The 22,570-nt window shown below is 49.9% G+C and overlaps 1 protein-coding gene across 3 annotated transcripts in view; it reads right to left on the bottom strand.

Moving 5' to 3' along the window:
• Positions 1-10,341, bottom strand: part of SHISA6 (shisa family member 6) — a 267,514-nt gene extending 257,173 nt beyond the window's left edge. For all 3 annotated transcript variants that reach the window (XR_012626008.1, XR_012626009.1, XM_074847536.1), the window contains exon 1: positions 9,665-10,341. Coding sequence is in view for 1 of the 3 variants with exons in the window: in XM_074847536.1 (XP_074703637.1) it covers positions 9,665-10,341 (677 nt within the window). In the remaining 2 variants the exon portion in view is untranslated. The remainder of the gene's footprint in view (positions 1-9,664) is intronic.
• Positions 10,342-22,570: the final 12,229 nt, after the last annotated feature.

Below are 22,570 nucleotides of genomic sequence, written 5' to 3'. Positions count from 1 at the left end.
TCAGGGGGATCTTATCAATGCATATCAATAACTGATAGGAGGGTGTAGAGCAGATGGAGCCAGGCCCTTCTCAGTGGTGTCCAGTGACAGGACAAGAGGCAATGGGCACAAATTGAAATACAGGAAATGCCACTTAAGCACAAGAAGAAACTCGAGAGTGTTTGAACACTGAAACAGTGTCCCGGTAGGTCACAGAGTCTCCATCCTTGGTGACATTTAAAACACAGCTGGTCACAGTCCTGGGAAACCTGCTCTAGCTGACCCTGCTTGGAGTCTGGACTGGTTGATCTCCAGACGTGCCTCAAACCTGCAATTCTGTGATTCTGTAGAGTTTGTGTAGCCAAACCAGATTGTCCCACTGGAGGGTCCAGCCCAAAACACCATAAAGAAATAGGTTCAAAACACAGCAGAGAGAACCCCCACTAGGCTGCTGATCCCTAGCTCCAGGTCCGTTTTTGTAAGTGGCTCTTCCTACAGTAACTATCACTCTGTGAAACACTCCCATCTTCCACAGCCACTAGCAGTGCCTTGGCTTCCTGACCTCAGCAATCCCAGCGTGGTGATTTGCTTGTCTCCTCCATCCATGGGGAGAAAGTCCTTGCTCTTAAGTGCTCTGTGGACTGAAGGAGGAAGGATTTGCTTGTTATCACTGAGAAAGATTGAGGCAGGTTTGGGACCAGAGCCCATAGTTTCCCTGTCTAGTGCCCCCTTCAGTGGCCAAGGAAGCTCCATCTGAATAAATGCATCCCTGGTATCCCTGGCTATTTGTCAGGTTTTTTCAGGACCTGTCTGCGGAAATGCGGAACTCATGTCAGTGTCCTAGGGCTGGCAAGGACTTTATGGACTGTATTTGATGAGGATATCTTCAGTTCACACATGACCCTCTCCTCTTGGGCTGGAGAGAATAAACACACAGATCTTGGGGAGACAGGGAGAAACAAAGAGCTGCGACAGAGAGGAATGTCTGATTTAAGGAGTGAGTTTGCAAGACGTCAGCGTTTGCCTCTGCAATGAGCTCTGAGGCACATCAGATAGTGTGATAGGAGCAAGTACAGTGAAGAAGTAACATTCACCTGCAGAGGCTGAAGGGACCTTATAGCCAGAGAGAATACGAAGTTGCAGTGGCTGTGAAGGACCAGCTCACTTTAGCACACTCTGCCCACTCACCAACCCAGTCACAAAACTTAACCTGCTGTCTTAATTACCAATGAGGTAACAGCAGGCTGGAGGAGTGCTGTCCTTCACCACAGCCTTTTTTGAAAGTAGTGTCCTGTTTTCCCAATATCTACAGATTTTCAATACTAACCGATAGTATGAATGTGGGCATAGGTATCCCTTTTACTGAAGACAAGGGGAGATTTAGTGACAGCTCTAACAGGCCGAGATACAGCCTGTGGGAAATAACATTGAAGTAGAGAAGTCTGAGGATGCTGGATAGGAAAATGCAATGGGAAGAGCTATTTCCAGTAGTGCAGGTTGTACATACTCAAAACTTCCCTCAGCTGCCTTCTGAAAATCCCCTCTCTTGGGGACCTCACGTATGGGGTGTTAGAATGACCAAATGGACCTGGCAGAGCACAATAAAAAGAGCAGTGTCTGGCTGAGCTGAAAGCCTACTAAAAGCTGTGATGGAGTTTGTGGCAGAACTCCAATCAACTTCAGCACAGCCAGGATTTCACTACAAGTCCTTAAAAAAAAGAGTGAGGTTAAAGACTACCCTATGCTCTCTCACTAACCCAGAAAGAAAGAGGCAGTTAGTCTGAGCGAGGCGATTGAGCTAGCCATGGAGCCAGCTCACCAGGAAGGGACAGGTCTCTCCAAGGGAGAGGGATTTCATTCATGGGCAAGTCAGGCAGAGCACATCCATGTATTATTCATGGTTTGGTTTGGCGCCTGTCCCCAGACCTGCTGCACGCCTTGTGAAGTGTCAAACACTGACCATAGAGCCACGTGCTGCTCTTGACCGAGCTGGGTCTGTGCTGTCCTATGAGACAGGCTCCCACACTGCAATTTCTGCCAGCTGAGTGCTGCTTGCCTGTGTTATTGCTCCATGTTGGCTGTGAAATAGCAGATGGGAAGGCAAGTGTACCCTGCCTTTCATCAGCTCTCCCAATCTCTGCTGCCTCCTTGGCATCACCCCCACAGCACATGTCTGGCCCCACTCTCTGAAGGTGCTCTGATCTTACTACCAGGATGGGGCTTTAATTGATTACACAAACACCACTACAGACGGATACATGGAGGGAAACACGGGAATACTGCTTCAGCAAACCCCTCTGGGAGGCAGCCTCTTTTGCATGGAGGCGACTGCCAAAGCAGATCTTGTTTCTGAAAGTGCAGGGACTCAGCAGTGTACTAGAGATGCACCAGTCCCAGGTCAGCAAAAGAGATAACCGGTCTCTGCAGCTGCTAGGAACAAAAGCAGCTGGTGCTTCAGAGCAGGGTTTCTGGGGAGGAACAGTGGAAGCAGTTTTTCACAGTAACCTGAGTGGGCATGTGCTGGATGCCTGTACATGTGTGTGTGCGTGACTGTGTGTGTGTACAAGAATAGGTGAATGCACCCATGGAGTTAAGAAAAGAAAAATACTAAGCATCAGGACACCCTTCCAAGAGCGAAGTATTTGTGCACCTGCATCCAGCATAAGTGAGGAAACATTATTTCTAAAAATAAATACTACAAGGAAAAGTCAAATGTCTTCTGAAACATCTCTATGCCAAATACAAGAATTATTTGTGAAGCTCCTGAAATGTAGTCTGGCTTTAATGACAAATTTCACTGAAATTGTGGGCATACTAAGGACCACGTCATTACCCCAGATTACGACAGCAGAATGGGGCTGGCAGTTATTCTGACTCACCCTGCTTGGTGAACTCAAAACTAATGCATAGGTGACATAATTACATGATAGATACACACCCATTGTATGAATGCATGTATGTGGAAAATACATTTCAGCTGAAATAGAAGTAGTATGGGCATTACGCTGATAAATCAACAAGAAAACAACTGTTGCTGTAAGCTCATCATCTGTCCTGTCTTTATAATGTGAGGTGGATTAAGCAGCTGAAAAGTAAAGCTCCTGCCTTTGGGACAGGTTCTTTAGGCTGTATATCAAGAGTGGTAAATACCAGCAGTGCTTTGACTGCACATCTTACACAAGTACTTTACACATCTAACACTAATATACAAATTGAGTAAATCTCCTCCTATTGCTGTGACGTGGGCAAGGAATTTACTACAATCACTAAACTCACAATGAGTAATACTATTTCCTTTGAATAGTGATACAGCAGGTCCGAAGAGAAAGAAACAGTTATGTAAAGATTTAGTAACTAGAAAGTTAAAATAAATCAGTCCAATTGACATTTCTTCACAAAGAGCCATTACACTGAGCAGGAAGTGGCCAGGGCAGCAAGGGTCAAGATCTACCTCTGAACCATCATCAGGCTATTCAGGGACAGCGAGAGGCACGAAGCCCTTGGTGCCCCCAGGAGCCGTGTCCTGCAGCATCCCCAAGAGCGGATGGACACCTGCCCCACTGCCGGCACAGCCCCGCTGCGCACTGGCCCAGTGGCCACCCCGACAGGCCCCTTTGCTTGAGAGAGCAAAAGGGACGCACCCAGAAAAGGAAGCACAGGTGCTGGGGAGAACTGGAAGTGCTGTTATTGCACAGAAAAGGAACTAAGCACTGGTCTTGATCATGGAAAGAAGATGAAATAAAAACAGCAAGTCTTGCTATGTATTTCATGGGCAGGAAAGTCTGCAGGAGTTATGCTAAGAGCTCAGTGGGTACAGTTTTTTAGTTTGTTGTTGGTTGTGCTCATGTATCTGCAAGCCAGCAACAGCACTTGGTGGATAAGCAGCGCTTTGAAAAACACAAGTGCACACAGAAGAATTTTCATGCACAAGATATCTATTTTGCACCAAACCCTACGTTGTAAGCACAATTAAGGGACTTTAAACTTATTGAAGAAAACTGTGCTTCCAGTGAAGAGCCATATCACTGCACAAAAGAGGTTGGGGCAAGAGCTGAACTACAGCAAGATATTTATTGTGAAAGAATTCCAGGCTTGTCTGCCTGGGTAATGAGACATTTGAGACCTCCACGCAATACAGCACACACAGATCTAAGGAAATACAGATTGCCCATGTGAGTAAGGGCAAAGGCAAGAAAAAGCACCATGATCTAATTTTCCTGATAAGGTTCAGATCTTCTTATGTGAAGAAGAAGTTTTAAAAGGCGTCTGATCTCCAAAGACGCACAGATCAACTGTTAGTTAAGGATATAAGAGATTACAAAACCAAAAGAGATAGTTCAGAGCTACACTGGATTCCCTTGACACCTTACAATGGAGGGTTACAAATAAAAAACATTAATTAGAAAGCAGAAAAATATCAAAGAAATGGGAATTAGAGGCACTGAAATGATTTGGTGAAGGCATCATGTTTCTGAGCATAGTCTCTCTTAATGGGAGAAGTTCAGAAAGAAAGGCAAAGGCTCAGAAACAGCCAGCAGAAGTCTTTAGCCAGGCAGCCTCTGCGCCATTACCAAAGCCAGTCTCTTTATGAAGTAGATTCAGAGAGGAAAGCATGGCAAAAAAACCTGTTACCAAACTGTGCAAACCGCAACCAGAGCTTCAGCCTGAAACTTCCCCAGTACATGGAAGCAAAGCAAAGGGAAAACTATTTTGTACAGGTACGTGCATACAAATACACATCCTGCTTTGATTTGGCTAGTTGGGAATGGGCAATTCATCAGTGCAAACAGGGCAACGTTGAGGTCTTCTCCCTGCATGAGAGTTACCTCGACCACACTAAGGTGCAGGATTGGTTTGAAATAGAACTGGTCATGAGTAACTTCTCTGAGGCCACAAGATTGTGGCTTTTTAAGTTTTACCTTAATCAAGTCTGACATGTGCTTGTGGACCTATATTCTGTGCCTATGAGAGGGACAGGGCACTTAAGAGAAGACACTCAGAAACCATCAGGAATAAACAATACGAAGCAGGGCAAAGAGCAGATGAAAGGCACATGAGAGAGTCAGATGAATGAGACAGAGTGGAGTAAAAAAAGGCAAAGCATAAAAACTGATCACCGGAAAGAGAAAGAAAGCAAGGACAGCATCCAAAAGAGAAAATCTTCTGTAAAGTTCCTATGGCCAGGTGTGTGTTTGTAGCACTCTCTCCCTGCCCTAGGGAGGTATGAAGTTTGATTGCTTGGCTCAAGCAACACACACCAGCAGAGAACAGAACTGAATGAGCCAGCTGTGATTACAATTTGACAAACTAAGTCTAGAGATAAGACAGTTTTCACAAGCTCCACCGGTAGCAAAGAGGGCTGAAACTAGCTTATCTCCAGCGACCCCTCTAGCAACCATAGGGTCCAAGAGCTGTGGTAAGATGCAGCCTGCAGGAAGAGGAAACCTCCTGTATGTTAAGTTAGCATCATGCAAAACAGTGCATGCAGCCTTCCCACATCTGTGGACAAACAGATCCATTGCCTCTGATTCCTGTTGAAATTCAGAGTGCAGAGTAAAAATGGCAAGACATTGATCAATTTAACTGTGGTCTCTACATGGGAAAAGGATGTTCATTTATAAAAACAGTCACTGTTATTATTCAGAGCAGACGACGCAAAGGCAGAGACCAAAGAAAAGCGGAGCGCAAATATCTTTCCTCTTTGTAGCAACAAAGGTGCCCTAGGAGTAGGGTAACATGAAGCACTCAGAGCAGAAGGTGCTTGCTTCCCTTCTCCCTTTCAAAAGCCAAACCAGCCATCAGACACACTCCATGGAAGGGCAGATACAGAAGATGGCCTTTTAGCAGCATACAGAGCTAATTTGCTGGGAAAAATCCCAGCGCTTCTTCTCAGCAGCTACATGAGAACAGCTGGGCTCCCACCACTGCCCCGGGGCCATCACTCCCACTGGCTCCCTCTGGCTTACAAGTAAGAGCTTCGGCTGCCCAGGTGGCAAGCACTTGGTAACATTTCAAATCCTAGCTGCAAACTATAAACAGTTTCCAGTTCGTGCATTCCTAACTGGGCAGACAGTGCAATGGTTACTGCTGCTGAGGGCTAAACAGGGGTCACAGGGTGATACTACTAGCAGTGAATTATTTATGTACTGTAGCGTGGGGATTTAGGGTCATGGCCCCAAGAAGAGAATATTCTGGGTCACCCCTCCTTGCTACAGGAAAACATACCCAGCTTTGAACACAAATAGCTGATATTCCTTGCTCACCATCAAGGATTTCCTAACTTGTTCCAGTACTAAAAGTAAAGCAAAGCTCTGCCCACTTCAGAAACGCTTGAGTAAAAAAAAATACCCTGACAAACTGATGAAAACAAACCATCCTCACAAATGCAGTCAGAGAGCAACAGCAGACAAAACATCGCTCTCAGAAATCAGCCCCAGCTTCTACCTGGAGTCCAGCACGCGTTAGTTCTGGCTGTGTAACTCCAAAGCAAGATCCAGACATGAGGTAGTCATATATGATCAGGCTGAAAGACCCTATAATCATTAAAAAATCAGCTAAGTTTAAAGCATTACAAGTGTTTCTGTAAAATATTAATATTTTAGCTCCTGTCTTCCAAAGCACTTCCACTTACTGCTCTCAGAAATGAACTTAAGTATCAGTTACTGTCCCTGCTCAGCCCAGAATCACAGCAGTGCCTCTGCTTTAAAGGTACGTGGTAGTGCCTGAAAACAAGACCAGATTTTCAGCTCCGAAATGCACATGCATATCGCAGTGCACAGTCAGCCTTTCATTTCACATGAGAGTGACAGTCCTCCTGCGAATCTGTAAGCCCTCCTTTCTGTCAAAAGACATAAAATGAGCCCTGCCTCCATCAACATTTTCTTTGTAACTGAGTTAATAAGGATTTTCTGTAAAAGCTAGATGAGAACTTAACAGAGAAAGAACATCTACACACAGTACTGCTAACCAGCCATTTACAATGAAATAAAATTGAAAGTGCGATCTTGCTTATGGTGAAGTACAGGGAAGTCTTGCTTAATCTTCCCTGGGTGTGGGATACTGTTCATGATAGGCTGTTTCTAGCCCGCTGTAATAATTTCTGTTTATACTGCTGTTCTCCTCATCCCAGAGGTTTTGGTGGGATGCACACTGAGATTTAATGCACGTCATCACTACAGTGAATTATTCTGGATGTTACACTTGACTCCAATTGACCTCAAACAGGTAGAAATATCTGACTACATTCTGATTTTCTCCTTCCCTGTTACCCAGCAGCAGTTCTCAGAGACAAAGACAAACCACTCCACTTCTCATATTTACATTCTGCTTAGAGCGCTGATAGAATTTTTCCCCAGACCGATGCAGACCTTGTCTGCTGGAGATGCACTTCATAATATTTAAACCATCGTACAATGTTGATCAAGTTCAGGTAACACAGCTCTGAAAGGTATAATCTTTTACCAGCTACCATATTATAGAAGTCAATCAGTTCCTTAAAATGCTCTGAAAGTCAAGCTTTCCAAGCACTCAATCTGCCATTCATACTTCTACACACAGGTGAATCATTTTACCAGAACTTAACTAAATATAGAAGAGCAAGCATCAAAGAAATGAAAACATCAGGAATAATTCAGACAAGTCTGGCAACACTGTCTCTGATTTCAAAGGGTGGAGGATCCAACCCTGTAGCACACTGGAGCTAGAGCAAAAGTAACATATGGGCATCCGAGTCAGATTTCCAAATTTAGCGCGAAGAGAAGGCCGAGACAAAGTTGCCTTGAAGCCAAAAGCGCTGGGCAGTTGGGGAACTAGCCCTTAGTAAAGAAAACACTTAAAAGAGCCTATTTTCTAAGCTACTTTGAGGATCCTTTACTATACAGACACAAGTGACCTAAAAGATATTACGTTTTTAACACTGCGGAGTTATTCTGTTGCAAAAGCAGAGACCGAGGGCCGGGGGGGTTGCGATGAAATTCGTGGGCCAGACCCTCAGCAAGCGTAAACCAGCGTTACTTTTTGTCCTCATTGAAGGCACAGTAATTCACACCAGCCAGCACCCCTGTGTGTGTAGGCTAATAAAAGGGAGGAGTCTAAATAAAACACATCTTCCCAAATAAATAAAAACTGCGTCACTTATCTCTTTTTATTTGTAAAAAGCTAAAATTCTTTCCCTCGAACTCTGTTGACTGCAAGAGTGTGACTGAAGTTCAGCCTTAAAAATACGGTCAATGATTTTAATTGTTTTGATTAGAAGTTCTTAATTAAAATAATTTTTATGAAGCATTACCTGCTAGAGATAAGGGATTTCCCCACTCATGCTCACATCTGTTCTTATAAAGAAGCTCCTCGCCAATTTTTATGTTCAAACACAGGAATCTCTTGGATTCATAGCACACAAGAAGTACATATCATTTGGAGCAGCTTTTTCACCAAAAAATAAATATGAACTGAGAGAATACAGGCATTTGTCCAAAAGGAGAACTGTTATGGAAGCCTGAACTTTTGCTTTTAAACAGAATTTTCCCTGACATGTCGAGAGCGTTCTCTCTTATTACAGCAACGTGTAAAACCACCGAGAAAAGGGTATCAAACTACTTCCCTAGCAGCCGTCCAGAGAGGACAGACTACTAGCTTGAGTTATCTGCATTTAGAGGGGAAATGAAATAAAAAAGGAAAGAAAAAGCACACTCCCCGATAGCACTGCTTTCCTGAACACCCCTTGCGACCACAAGGCACCTGCCGGGAGGACACAGACCAATTTCCTTCGCACTTTTTAAACTTCTCCCTGGCCGGGCCAGGCAGGGCAGGACCCGCGGGGTCCGGGGCGCCTCTGCTGTCCCAGGGGTCGCTGGGGGGTGCCGGGGGGCAGGAGGCGGCTCTGCGCCGAGGGGCGGGACGGGCGCTCCGCTGCGCGGGGCAGCGCGGGGCTGAGCTGGCCGCGGTCCCAGGAGCACGGGGCCGCGCCGGGGGGGGAGAGGTCCCATGGTGCTGCTCCGGGGATGGGAGGGCTGAGCAGGGCACCAGGATGGGTCCCTAGATGGGTCGGGAGGGACGGTCCAAGGGGTGGGGTTGTCCCTGGACAGACCGCGCGAAGGAGGAACTCTTGGCTAGATGGTGGAAAGGGAAAATCCTTTGATGGGTGGTGCAAAGAGGGAACAGCTCTCACAGAGGAGAAAACCCTCGGATGAGTGGTTCAAGGGGGGACCCCTCAAAGCAATAGCACAATGGAAAATCACTTGGACAAGTGGCACAAAAGGGGAGCTCCCGGACAGCCATTGCAAAGGGGAAACCCTTGGAATGGTGGTGCGAGGGGGAGACTCATGGTCAGCCAGTAGCGCAAAGGAGAAAGGTTTGAATGGGTCGTTCCCCGAGGGACTCCTTGGACAGGCAGCGCAGTGGGGCAGCGTTTGGGGTGTGGTGCAATGGGGAACCCTTGGCCGGCCAGTTCAAAGGTGGAATTCTCGGCAGGGTCGTGCACAGGGAAACTCTTGGCTGGGCTGCACAAATGGGAAACCCTTCGCTGGACGGGTGAAGGGAGGACCCCTTGGACGGGTAGTGCAACAAGGAAACCCTTGGACAGACGAGGCAAAGGGAAACACTTGGAGAGGCAGTGCAAAGGAGGAACCTTTGGAGAGGAGGGTGGCCCTGGCCAGAAGGGGTGCTGGAAGCAGGGGGAGGATCGCACCTGTGTATGTTCATCTCCCGGGGCGGGCGCCGCGCCTTGTCGTAGGCCACCTTGGCGAAGACGCCGGCGATGAGCACGAAGGCGATGGCCCCGCACGAGATGTAGACAGTGGCGTTGGTGCTGTCCTTGTCCGGGTCGTACTTGTTGGCGTCCCCGTCGGCGCCGTTGCTGCCGTCGGCGGGCAGCGCGCCGCTGGCGGTGGTGGGGTGGGCCCACTCGGGGCTCTTGTAGTTGCGGCACAGGCTCTGGTTGAGCTTCTCGGCGCGCTTGTTGCAGCAGAAGCGGTAGAAGCAGGTGCCGCAGCAGTAGCGGAAGCCCGTCAGGCTGTTGTTGCACTCGAACTCCTTGTCCCACTGCCCGCTCACGTCGTAGTACCCCCAGCACGTCTCGTGTGCCGGGGCCGAGCCCCCGCCGCCGGCCCCGCCGCCGGGGGGTGTCCTGCCGCCCCCCGCGCCCTTCCCGCGCCCGGGCAGCGCCGTGGGGGCGGCAGCCCCCGGCCCCGCCAGCGTCTGGTTGAGGAGCTCCTTGCCCGGCTTGGGGGTCCGCCGCGGCGCCGCCGCCCCCTGGGTCCGGTTGCCCTTGGCGCGGGGGGGCCCCGCCGCCTGCGCGGCCAGCAGCAGGGCCAGGAGCTGCAGGGACAGCAGGAGCAGCGGCAGCAGCAGGTGCCGCGGCCCCATGGCGGGGCGAGGCGGTGGAGGGGGGGGGGGGGGGGGGCCGCGGGGCGCGGCGGGGCGCGGCGCGGGGTGGGGGCGGCGGGCGGCGGCGCGGGGCTCAGCGGCCGCGGCGCTGCCCCATGGGGGTGCGCGGGGATGGGGCGGGGAGGGGAGGGGGGGTGTCCCGCTGCTGCCGCCCGGCTCTTCAGCGGCGGCTGCCCGGCGCCGGGCGCTTCATGCCGGCGCGCAGCGAGCGGCGGAGCGGGGCTCGGAGCGGCGGGGTCCCGTGCCGGCCGGTGCTCCTCCGGCGAGGGGCTGCGAGAGACGGGGAGAGGGTCAGAGCGCGCCGCGCCCCGGGCACCCCGGCCCGCCCCCGCCCGGCCCCGCCGCCCACGGCCTTACCATGCCGAGCGGGAACTGCAGCGCGGCCGCGGTGCCGGCGGGGCTGCCCGCGCTCCTCGCGGAGGCGGGGGCGGAGCGGCGCGGAGCCGGGCGCGGAGCAGGGGCGGGCGCCGGGCGCTCCGGTTAGGCCCGCCCACCGCTGCCGGGCCCGCTCCTTACATCACTCCGGGCCGGCGTCGGCGCACGCGGGGCGCCGCTTCGCGAACACGCCGGGCCGGCGCCCACGGCTCCCCCTTTCCCCCCGCCACCCCCCGGCCCGCCCGGGGCAGCGCTGCCCCGGCCCCGGCCCCGCCTGCCCGGGAGGGCTGGGGCTGCTCGGGCCGGCTCCCGGCGGCGGGCGGGGGAACGGTCCTGGCGGGGGGTGCGGTGCGGGGCGGTTGTGGCCCCTGCGGAGCTGTGAGTGGCGAACGGCCCCTGCCCGCGGGCCAGCGGTGCCTCCGGGGGCACGCAGGGGCGAGGAGGGCTGGAGATTTGCAGCCCGCGTGGTCCCTGACAGTGTGTGCAGCGGCTCTGCCCCGGGCCGTGTGCGGGGTGTGACGGTCCGAGTGTGCAGGGACTGTGGTCCCGGTGGGTGTTCGAGGGCTGCACAGGCCCTGCGGGTGTGGATGAGTGTCGGGGACCCTCCAGGCGTATGCAGGGGTGTGGGGGGGAGGTGTGATCCTTATGGCTGTGTATGAGCAGGCCCTATAAATGTGCACAAGTTCTTTGGGTCGGGGACCCTCGAGACACATACGGGCTCCCGGGGTTAACGGAGCCCGGGTGTCCAAGCAGGACGGCCGCAGGCAGCTCGGGGGCAGAGCTCCCTCACCCCTCCAGGAGGTTCCTGACCCCGTGCATGCCCACAGCACAACCCGGTGCTGGGCAGGTGTTGCCCCCAGAGCTCTCAGGCCGTGCTGCCCGCCAGCGCCATGCTGTCCCCACCACTCTGCCACCCCCTACACAGGGACATGCCTCCCAGGCTTCACAGGGATGGCTACCCCAGCCTGGGGCTGTTGGCACCTGCCCGGGAAGGTGCACTGCATCCAGCTGAGTCCCAGTTCCCTGCTGCCGTCGCGCTCAGGGCGGAGAAGGCGGCACCCACCACCCCAACCTCTCTGCTACACTCCCCACTTCCTCAAAGGGGTTCTTCTCTGGGGCAGCTCTGGGGTGCTGTAGGGATGGGCTAGCCATGCGCTCAGCTAGCCATACCCAGTGACTCAGGCACAGCCACCACGTGTTTGTTTAAGGCAGTTTTAAGCAAGCTTCCTTCAGGTGCAGAAGGTTTTACCGCTGTAAGCCGCTGGGCCCAATGTTAGAATTTCCTCAAAGTCCCGGTGCTTCCCCCGTGTCCTATTGCAAACTAAATTAAAGCCTTTACAAACATTTCCTGAAGACATACAAGGCATTGCCAGCTGTAAGGACACACAGAGGACAGAGAGGAATCACAGCAAAGAGGCGCACATGAAGACAGGAACTGGAGTGATGCCCTGTAGCTGTAGGCAAGCAGTTTTCAGGGAAGTGGGGAGGGTGGTGTAGGGGGAAGGAAGCAGTGGAGAGAAAGGGGAAAACACCCCTGTGAAACATTTCCTCAAGCTACCTGGGGTTTAAATGCCCATAGATTGTTGTTGGAGGCATTTTGTAACTCTCTTAAGAAATCCTGTGGACTGTGAGGCTGCCAAACAAAGCCTTAGAGCTGCTGTCTAAAGCTGCTCTGATGCTGGGAGACACCTGGGGAAATCAGACAATTGCTTCATTCTGCTGACGCAGAAGTCCCAGACACAACTTATACGACCAATGTGATCAAGTTAATGCCACTTTATTAAAGGGTACACAGCAATTTATACACTATCACAAGCTTCACGCACCGCTATCTTATTGCTAATAGGCTAAAACTGCTTGTCCACGCGCCCTTCTGCCCTCGATGATTGGTTCCGGTGTGGTGTCCACGCGCTGCTCTCCCACTAGGTAGGCATCCTGTTTTCGACAGTCCAACTTCTTTATCTTTTGCCCAGGAATGTAGTTTTCAATCTATCTCAGCCTTGCTTATGTCCTTGAACACAGCTGCAGCCTGTTGTTACAGTGAGGCCCCTCGGTCTGGATCGCTCATAACATGTTTGTTGTTTTCCAGTGATTCCACATCATTCCTCAGGAAGACCCACTCCGTAGTGGCCCTCGGGACACTGTGTTTAAGGGATGTGCCCAGGTTTCAGTGGTGAATCAATACTGTGGGGTCCCCAGGCCTCAGCAGCACCCGACTCCAAACCCAAAAGCGAGGCAGAAGGAGGCAGCCTGACGCCAGTGTGGCACGCAACCACCCAGATGGGAGTTGGAGCTGGTTTAATGCGTGTACCCTTCTGAACCCTGAATAATGTGAGCCCAGCTCACCTGTCCTCCCTTTGATTATGCTCCTATTAGAGGTGTCCTCCAAAACCTTACATCAAACACTGTACAGCAGATTTGGCTGTTGTTGGGAGGGCATCTCCAAACATTGTGGGCCTTCCAGCTCCCCAGCATGGCTTCATCAAAATCACCTCGACAAGCATCTTCAGCCCTGAGCTGTCTTGAAACTCTGTCCCTGCTTCTCCAAAGTAGGTGCTTTGCGAAGTGTAGGAGGCATCAAGATGTAATGATCTGCATCTTCCCTTCATCTGGTTGTTCCCCACACACTTACACAGGAACTGAGGTCTCTGCAGAGGCACTGTTCTGGGGAGGGGAGCAATCACTCTGGAAAAAAACCAGCATCCTCTCCCATGTGAGCAAGCCTATCTGCTGAAAGCAGTCCTCAGGGACAAGATCCATAGTTCTTGAAACATAAATATTGATGCTCCTCTGTCCTTATGCTAAATGATACAAGGGCACAGAAAATGTCTAGCAAAACAGCATCTCCCTGGAGAACAGCACTAAGTGTTTTGTGCCCCACAGAATATTTGGGGTCTGAGACTTGTCCTTTTTTTTAGTGTGTCTGCACAGCCTCCAGCACTGGCTGAGACTTGGAGTCCACATGCTCCTGTGATACCACTGTGGCTGTTGGAGACCAAGGTAACGATGAAACATCCAGATGCCTCTGCCTCCTCCTGCTCAATCTATCAGCATCAATAAGCATACTAAAGAAGGACAAAGTTTCCATGGATCTCCTGTATAATCTCCCTGGCTTGCCCAGAGCCGAAATAATGGGATGGAAAGAAGGAAACAGCCACCGAGGAGCAGTGTCAGGTTTCTGAGACTTTCCCGGGGCTTGCAGCTGCGTTGCTGGCTGCAGAAGGAAAGGACAATGGCCGAGATGCTTGTGGGAGGCAATTACTCTGCTCCACACCTAACCATACTCAGGCAAGATCACCGATGACAGCTCCACTCCCTAACTTCATCCCTACCTGGAAGTCACTACGAAATCTCCAGCACTCTCTTCTATGTCAACTCCCATCCTCCTCAGGTTGTTTTTATCAGCATGCCTGTTTCAGAGCTGTTTTCTTGTTTATCTTCTTTTCTGGGTGCTTTCATCTCTCTCCTGGAAATGCCGTGGCTGCCGGCAGTGAAGGGAAGTGCAGGTTCAGTAACTTCTGTTTCATCTAATTCGTACACAGAATCATTCACCTTTAGCCCGTTTTCCCTGCCACCACTTGTCGGACTCTGATGACTTTGTGAGGAGTTTGTAATGAGTCTGATGTGCTCAAAAGCTGATTCTTCCTCGTCAAGGGATTAAATTGTGACCGTGAATCTTTATTAAAATGAGCCCAGCACTTTAGACCTAATTTTTCTTCTAAAATTAATGTAGCTACAAAAAGCTAATAATAGGAGTTTTAGGGATTATTTCTATGAAGCTGAATTCTTTCTTGCTCGACTAGATATGGGCTTGCTTTATGAATGTAGTAAAGGTACAGGGTGGATCCCAAGTTTGTTATAAGCAGAAGGTTGCTTACTCCCAGATACGGGACAGACAGCGAATGGAAACCAAACAGGGAAATGTGAGGGGAACCAGTGCCGTGACAACAGACACTGAGACGCAGGGTTCTCACACACAGAACCATGGACAGTGCCAGATGTGAGCAGCTTCTTATGCAGTTTCCTGAGCAGCTGCTTCAAAGGAAGGGACAAGAAACTAGCTCATAAAAGGGATGTTTCATCAGCTTTTAGTGGTTGGTTTGTTCTCTGGTGCCTGAGAGAATTCTGTGTTTTATATGGCTTTGTATAGTTTGAGGAACTGTGATTATCTTTACCCATGGGAACATCTTGTTTCTTTCTCATTCTTTCCTATCCATCCAGCCACTGTGGCAGTGACTGTCACAGGCTCATGATGTCCTACAGCAGTGACGTATGTGCCTGTCTTTGAGGCATTCTCAGCACTTAAGCCTCTGTTTTCTGTCTCAGTAAGGGGGAGAAGGGTAGGAGACTGCCAGGCCGTTGACAGATGTGTATGCAGTTTTCCAGACAACTTATCCACCTATGCAACTTGAGGCATCAAGATGCTGCTGCTGCCTGCAGCAATATCAGCAGCAGGAGGTGCCACTACACCAGACAGCCAAGAACTCCTGGGAGAGGTTCGGTGAGCTCACTGATGTCTGGCCAGCAAGAGCTTTGGCTAAGCAGTTCATCAATGCACTCACTTGAAATGTCCATGTGGGCCATCTGTAAACAGGAGACAAAGAAACTTCTCCAGCAAATGATTGATTCCTCATTATTTATCCAGGTCTGCTTACAGAGACGGCTTCAGAAAGTGCAGTGGTAACACTGCACCTCTGCAAACCCCAAGGTCCTATGGTCAGATGGATAGACATAGGCTCAGTGTCTTCTCCTGGTGGAAAAAGCTCTGACACAAAACTGTCCGGCCAGATCCACAGAGTTCCTCCAGTAATGCTCTGTGATGTGTAGGGGTACAGTGCTGATGCCTGCACAGCTCACACATTTGTTTTCTGCTGCTTTTCCTTTTACTCCTGGTTTGAACTCCTCTAAAATACACTTACACAGCAAACACTGGTGTTGGGGTACCAGAGGTATTTTGCTCCTTCCTCCACGTGTGGAAGAAGATCTGCATGTGGAAAGCCAGCTCTAAGGTCACTCCTGTGGTCCTTTCTTAGCTGATAGAGACTTGCTTCACCTTCCAAAAAAATCACCTGGTAGTATCTCTGCACTTTGTGAAATCTTGTGATGCGTTCTTGATAGTAACAGAAAATTTAGCACAAGGTAAACCCTCCAACTATCCATTGCAATATGTGGCATCCCCTGAGGATCCAGGCAGAGAGAAGGGAATACAGAGACCTCAGCATGGACTGCTTCTGCTTTACTGGTATCTGCTGTGCAATGGTTCCTCCAGGCCTGCCCACCAGTTTGGGAAAGACATTTTAAACTGGTTTGGATTTCTACCTTTGTCACTGCAAGTTGGGACTTTGCTACAGGCTGAGTATTTCTCGGTCCGTGAAGGCCAATATGCCAGTTAAGTGTAGCGTAAGACTGATGCAGATATCTTGCCCCCCATACAGGATACTGGTGGTTGGTTTCCTTTATCTTGCTATATGTGCACAGAAAGGAAACCAATGAGAGCTTTTCTTTTACATGGCGTTACTATCACTGTTGTTACTTCCATTACCATTATGGCACCAACCTGTCTCACAAACACAAGGGCAGACTTATCCTTCTCTTCCCAGCACCTAGCCAGGCACCGCTCCATCGGTGTCCAACAGATCTGACTTTCCCATGGGATCTGGCAAACTCCGCAGTCATTTTTCCATTCAGATTGTCCTACAGCTCAAGGCACTTCATCACCAACCAGTCTGAGCCAGGAGAAACTGTTCAAGTCAGCAGAGAAGCAGATGGAAGGAACCAGATTGCATGCAGCCAACATCTTGCACAGCCATTACCTAGCCACAGGCTGGATGCAGATGATAGCACGAAACGAGAGATATTAACACTGGTATTGATGATCACAGGCCTGCCTCCAAGCCCAGCAATATGATGAGGCACTCTGATAACTTCCTCTACTGAGATGGCCTCCTGGCTCTATAGCTCAACAAGCCCTGTGTCCATACGCTCTTCACCCAGGCTACCAAGGACAACACAGGCTCAGACAACTTTGAGGTGATGTGAACAGGTGTTTTTCTTTTTTCCAAGTATCTCATCCAAGGGTGGTTCTTCAGCTATGACAGTTTTATCTGCGTGTATTAATTTAACTGTAGAAATCAGGCATTGAAATGCCACAGAAGGGTATATTTGCAGCCTGCCATAGCTGGGAAGATTGTGCAATCCCAGACCTCATCTTCTCAAAGACCATCCAGGACTGTAACAGTTCAGTATGCCACAGCTACGTGTCCTACAAATCTGTCTCATCCTTGCAGGAAGGCTTCAGGCCCTATCTTAAGACTGGTAACCACCCAGACATCTTGGGCTGATAGCATCTCAGGAAAGCTGTGGTTACAGTACTCCCAGCTACTATCACATAAACAAAACCCCCTTCTATTGCAAACCTGAAGACTCTTGGGCTCCAGCAAATTCAGGCCATATTCCTGTAATTGTAGAACAGCAAGTCATCAACTTGAGGGATTGGGTTCAAGTGCTTATCCTCAGGACCTAAGCAGCATGTATCAATATCCTTGGTTTTCTGGTATCTATGTTGAAAGAGCAAAGAAGATGGAAGCCAGAGCATGAGGGTCTTACATTATCAGTTGGGACATGCAAGCTGAACACAACAAATCACTTGCAGCTGCCTCTGTGGCTGTGCTACAGGCCAGGAGCACTTCTCTATCCGCCTCCTCTTCTGCTGTCACTTGCACTTCTGAATCCTTTGTATTATTACCAGTCATCTGCACAACTCTGGGTGCCCACCACCCACTGTGGAACTGAACATCGGGTCTGGAGAGAACTACCTACCTCCTCCACTGGCAATATCACCCTACTTGTGAGGGCCTTTTAAGGTCAACTTTCAACATCTTCTCTGCATTCCTACACTTCAGTAGAGACCTTGGAAATGCATCAACTTACAAACGGTAAAATCAGACTCTAAGCATTAACCACTACATCTTAAGCATTACCTGCACACTTGACAGATAAAGCCAGGGCTTCTTTCAGAGAAGGAATTTCTCTTGCTTTTCTAAATCATTCAACAGCCTCTTAGGGATGAAGAGTTGATTCAGCTGAACTCGAGCAAGGCAGAGCTGATACTGAGCAGAGGGAAACAGCTGAATGCTTCACAGAGCTGGTTCAGCCTGCACAACCAGTGTTCACCTTCTGTAGGTTATGATTGCCATTGCATTCTCTGCTCACTTTAGTTTTTCTATTGCAGAGGTCACAATTCAGACCTTCTATCACTTCTGATCAGTAACGAGTCTCTCTTCCCTCTTGGCAGATTACGTGGGTAGTCAGGTACCCAGAATGACCTCCTACCAACGGTTAAAGATGATTGCCTCCCTGCTACTGCTCCAGGGTTCTTATTAACATAAATACAGAAGACAAAACAGAATGTACCAAATAAAATGCTTAACTGCATGAGTATTTCCTGAAGAGGGGACAGACACTCTGCTTCCTGTACTTCTGAAGGATGCAACAGAAGCTGTAGTGATGGGCACAGTGTGAGATCCTATCGAGAAGGGGTAGGATAAGATAGAAAGCAGAGCTGTTCAGCAGAAGTAGGCCAGGCTGTAGGTATTGTGGGACTAGAAGGATGCTAAAATGGAGTCTGCAGCTTGTCAAAACAATTGGATTCCTGTATTTTATGCCTAGCCTATCAGGCTTGCTTTGTAGTCAGTACACAGAGACAGAGGGAGTCTGTGCTGCATGGATTTGCAAGAGCTTTTTAAGGAGAATCTAAAGTCCTCGGAAAAACAAAGTCTGAGGCAGTTACAGTGGGTGTCACATGGATGGCAACTGCTGGGGCTGTTCCCATCCTGCTGAGCCCTGCAGCTGAGTCAGAGCCCACAGGAGGAGAAGGGGGCAGGAATATTGGCCCAGACTCCATCAATTGTGTGGCTGAAGCAGTGGGACTCGTGCTGGAGGATTGTCTCTCTCTTTCCCGGTGCTGTAGCTAGAGACAATTCCTGCTGTCGAGCTCACAGCTGGAGAGCTGAAGTGTGGTGTCAAGGAGAAGCAGCTGTACCCAAGCCCCTGGAGCCTGCTCCCAGAGGCAACATGCACAGGGAAGGCTGAGGGACCTTGAGCCTGTCAGCTCTAGGTGTGTGCATCGACCATCCACTTTTGGCTGCCTGATCGAAGCAGCTGGGCAGCAGCCTAGTCACTGCTTGGTTTCTCACCATTAATGAATACTCTGCCCTGGGGGGTTTCCCTGTGCTCCCACACTCTGCTGGTGGCGTGACGCGACCCATCTTTCATGTGAGCAGTAATATTGTACCTTCCCTGGCAGGGCTTGGCCTGGGATCTTCTCATCGCTGCCTCTAAAGGGGGCAACTGTAGTGAGACCAGGGGAGGAGCAGAGGCTGAGATTCCTCCATCTAAGGATGTACAGAGACTTTTCTTGACCTAGCAGTAACTGTGTCCTTTGTAGAGGGACTTACATTTCCATTATTTTCATAGTTCTATGGTTTTCAGTCTCCGATCTAGATGAAAGCATGATGCACGGTCACCTCTTACCCAGCCCAAGAGATTGGCCAGCCCAAGAGATATCTATGTCATCAGACCTCTGGGGAGGCACCATCTCACAGGGTCCCCACAACAACAGCTTCTTCCCCTTGTACCCTACTCTCAGAGCAGCATAAACCCAGAAGCAGAGGGGAGCATGACAACAACAATTCCTCTTCCTCGCAGTGGGTGAAGCAGCTCAGGCGAGGAGGTATTGTGGGGCACATTGAAAGGTGGCAGCAATAGAGAAGATGGGAAGATCTGACCAAAAGGGAAGCCACCTAACATTTTTGTGTAAGATTGAGCAGCACAAGAGCAAGTGCAGGGCTCATGCAATGACCTGATAAAAGACACAGGACACAGGCTGTTCAGGAGAACAGTCTACCCAGTGTTCAATCCCCCTCTTTGCAGCTGGTATGTCAGTAGGGCAGATTTCTGCATGAGGCAAATGAGTTACTCAGGCATGACAGTGCTTCAAAGGGTATGACACATCCTGCCCCTGTCTCTGTGAGTCCCTCTGTTTCTCTTTACAGGTGAATTGTACACCTTATCTAAAATCCCCAGGGAGGTGCCAGTTCTTCCCAGTCATTCCTGGGCCAGGTGAATGACTGGGAAATAGGAGGAGTCAAAAGTCCTTTGAACAGAGCTCAGAGCACTCTGAAATTAGGATATCTTCCGAGGCTGAGAGGGAGACCAAAGAAAGCCAAAACTCAGGCTCACAAAATTCAGAAAAGGATAAGGACTGGGAGCATTGCTTGCACAGCAGGCCTGGGTACTCTTTGCCATGCACATGAGCAATTCCAAAATAGAGAGCAGGGGGCAGTGGGAGGAACAGGTCTGGTGTGCTGACGGCAGACAGTGCTGGTTCAGCAGCGTGCCTTTACTACATCCCCTTGGCTTCATGGGAACTCTTTTCCTTAAATCTCTGTGCTGCTGCCGTTTCTCTTGTTTAACCAGCCGAAAGCACATGCTAGGAGTCCAAGGGCAGGCAGTGCACAGCTCCCGGAGCAGCCCAGGAGATGGCAGGAGCATCCCCAGCTGAGCTGGGCAGAGGCGAGCTGGAGGGGCGGGTTCTGTCGGGACTTACAGTCCTGGGGACATCAGGATGCTTCGGCAAACTGGGTTAATTTCACCAGAAATGGTGTCTGGGAAGGACTGGGAATGAAAGGAAAGCTGCATTTGCTGTACGGCTCTGGGTGGGAATGTGTAGTGCACGTGTACCGGGCTTTTATTTTAAAGTCCCTCTGTCTTCCTGCACATTTTGCAGGATGTGTGCCTGTAGAAACGAACACAAATCCGCGACGTGAAACACCAGTAAGCGGTGGTGGTGTTTGCAGGAATGTTCCAATGGTTCAAGGGCATTTTTTGCCAAACTGTATTTCACTTGAAAGAGTCTGTGCAGCTGTGACAACTCACCCGTATGCTGAACAAATTTAGTGAGCATCATTCAGAGCTGTACCATTACTGCCAGTATAAGCCTGGGCTACAGTTTAGTCCTCTGAACCCACCTGGCCAGCTGCTAGAAGAGAGGGTTGAGAGGAAGGAACATGATGGCAAGAAGTTGGACCCTGAAACAGTAGAAAACCAAAATGGAAAAGGTGAAAGATTCATGAAGAATGTGGCCAACAGCATAGAGGAGTTCAGCACAGTAATAAGAGGTAATCCGGGATCACTTGGAAACAAGAGGTGTCCTACCTTTGATATCAGGCTGCTGGCTGGTGGAACTAGTCAAAGTGGCATTGATAACACAGGAACAATCCGGTTGTTTGATAAATATCTCTGCTCTGCTCTGTTTGGTACTCTGCAGTCATGGGCCTGACCATGTAGACAAGAGGATCACTCTGGGTTAGCAACCAGGGTCACTGGTCTTTCCCTGCCCTTGCTGCTCTCCCAGGATGCAAACAGCACCCTGTCCCCTCGCCTTGCCATTTGCTTAGCATTTGTAACCGGGTCTTACACTGAAGACATTCTCCCCTGCCTAACTCCCCAGTTACAGCTGCACCTGATCTGGGCTAACCTGCACTGGTTTTATTCTAGGTTGGTGTACAAAAGCCATGCAAGTCCAGGAGTCATTCAGCAGAGGGACATCACCAGGATGCCAAGCCATGTTTGCAACTTATTTACGAAAGTCCACTGCTCTGAAGCACTGATGAATCAGTGGGCACATCCCACCTTTGCTGCACAATAAGCAGACCATAATATGCAAAGGAGAGGTAACTGGGAGACCAGGTGACATCCACATATTCAGGGCTAGAGGGCCAAGAGGGGCAAGCTCTGGAAAGCTTTTTTTCACAGAGCTGTATGTAGATGTAATCAGCCTGAGGTGCCAAGCAATGATCAGTCCAGCAGCTCTCTTGTTCAGAGTGTAAAGCCCTTCTACAGGATCTGCATGCTGCTTCTCCCTGGTTCTCAGTGGAAGAAGAACCAGCTGATGTGACACACAGGCTGCTCCCTCTGTACATGCGTGCCTGTGCATGGGAAACAGTTAGCAAACTTCTTGGACTTTGAATCTTTCCCACTCAGTTTTTATTAATTCTCCCTTTGCAATAATCCTGAATATATTTCTCTTACATTCAACAAGCAAGAGGGGAGCACTGCGTCAGTTAATTTAACTCCCACAAATTCCCATCACTGCTGGGGAGAGATTGTGCTTCCTCGCAGATAAAGCAGCTTCTTTATATTTCAAAAGGTTAGAGATTAGATCTGGTTACTGTTATACTTTTATTAAAATTCCTATTTACATTTTTTTCATTGATACAATTATAGAAAAGGCAGAAAGAAACTTCAGTTCTGAACAGTTCTTGAACACTGAAATATCCCTTGGCCTTTAGCTTACATGCATGTGGAAAGTGAGAGCCCTGTTTCCCTGACCTGCAGATGGGCAGGGAGGAGCTGGTGCAGGCAGCCGGCAGGCGCTGCCTGTCCTCCTCCATGCACCATGCTGCTGAGTGCAGAGAAGTAGCACAAAGCTTGCCCGAATTTCTCAGGCCTGTAGCAAAAGGGGGGTTGCCTCTGAACAGAAGGTCCCAGGAAATAGCTTTGGTTTATCCCAGATGGGAAGCTTAGAGGAACGTGCAGTCTAACCTCTGATCCATTCCTCTGTGGTTTTGTTAAGGATGTAAAGGCAGACAGTGAGCTCCTTTAGGTACACCAGATGAATCTTTATGCAAGAAAGTCAGATGTTACAGTGACGGTGTGGGACTCTGGGCTGTCACTCGCATGGTGTTGAGTGTGACTGCCTACAGGTAAAAGCAAAGAGAAGAAAATGAAGCCTCTAGGCACCTTCATAGAGGCAAGTCCAGAGAAACACCAG

Source organism: Strix aluco, chromosome 21 (assembly GCF_031877795.1).
Source record: "Strix aluco isolate bStrAlu1 chromosome 21, bStrAlu1.hap1, whole genome shotgun sequence".
NCBI classification, from domain to species: domain Eukaryota; kingdom Metazoa; phylum Chordata; class Aves; order Strigiformes; family Strigidae; genus Strix; species Strix aluco.
Note: the sequence above shows the minus strand (reverse complement) of the source record. Positions and strands in the feature narration are given on the sequence as shown.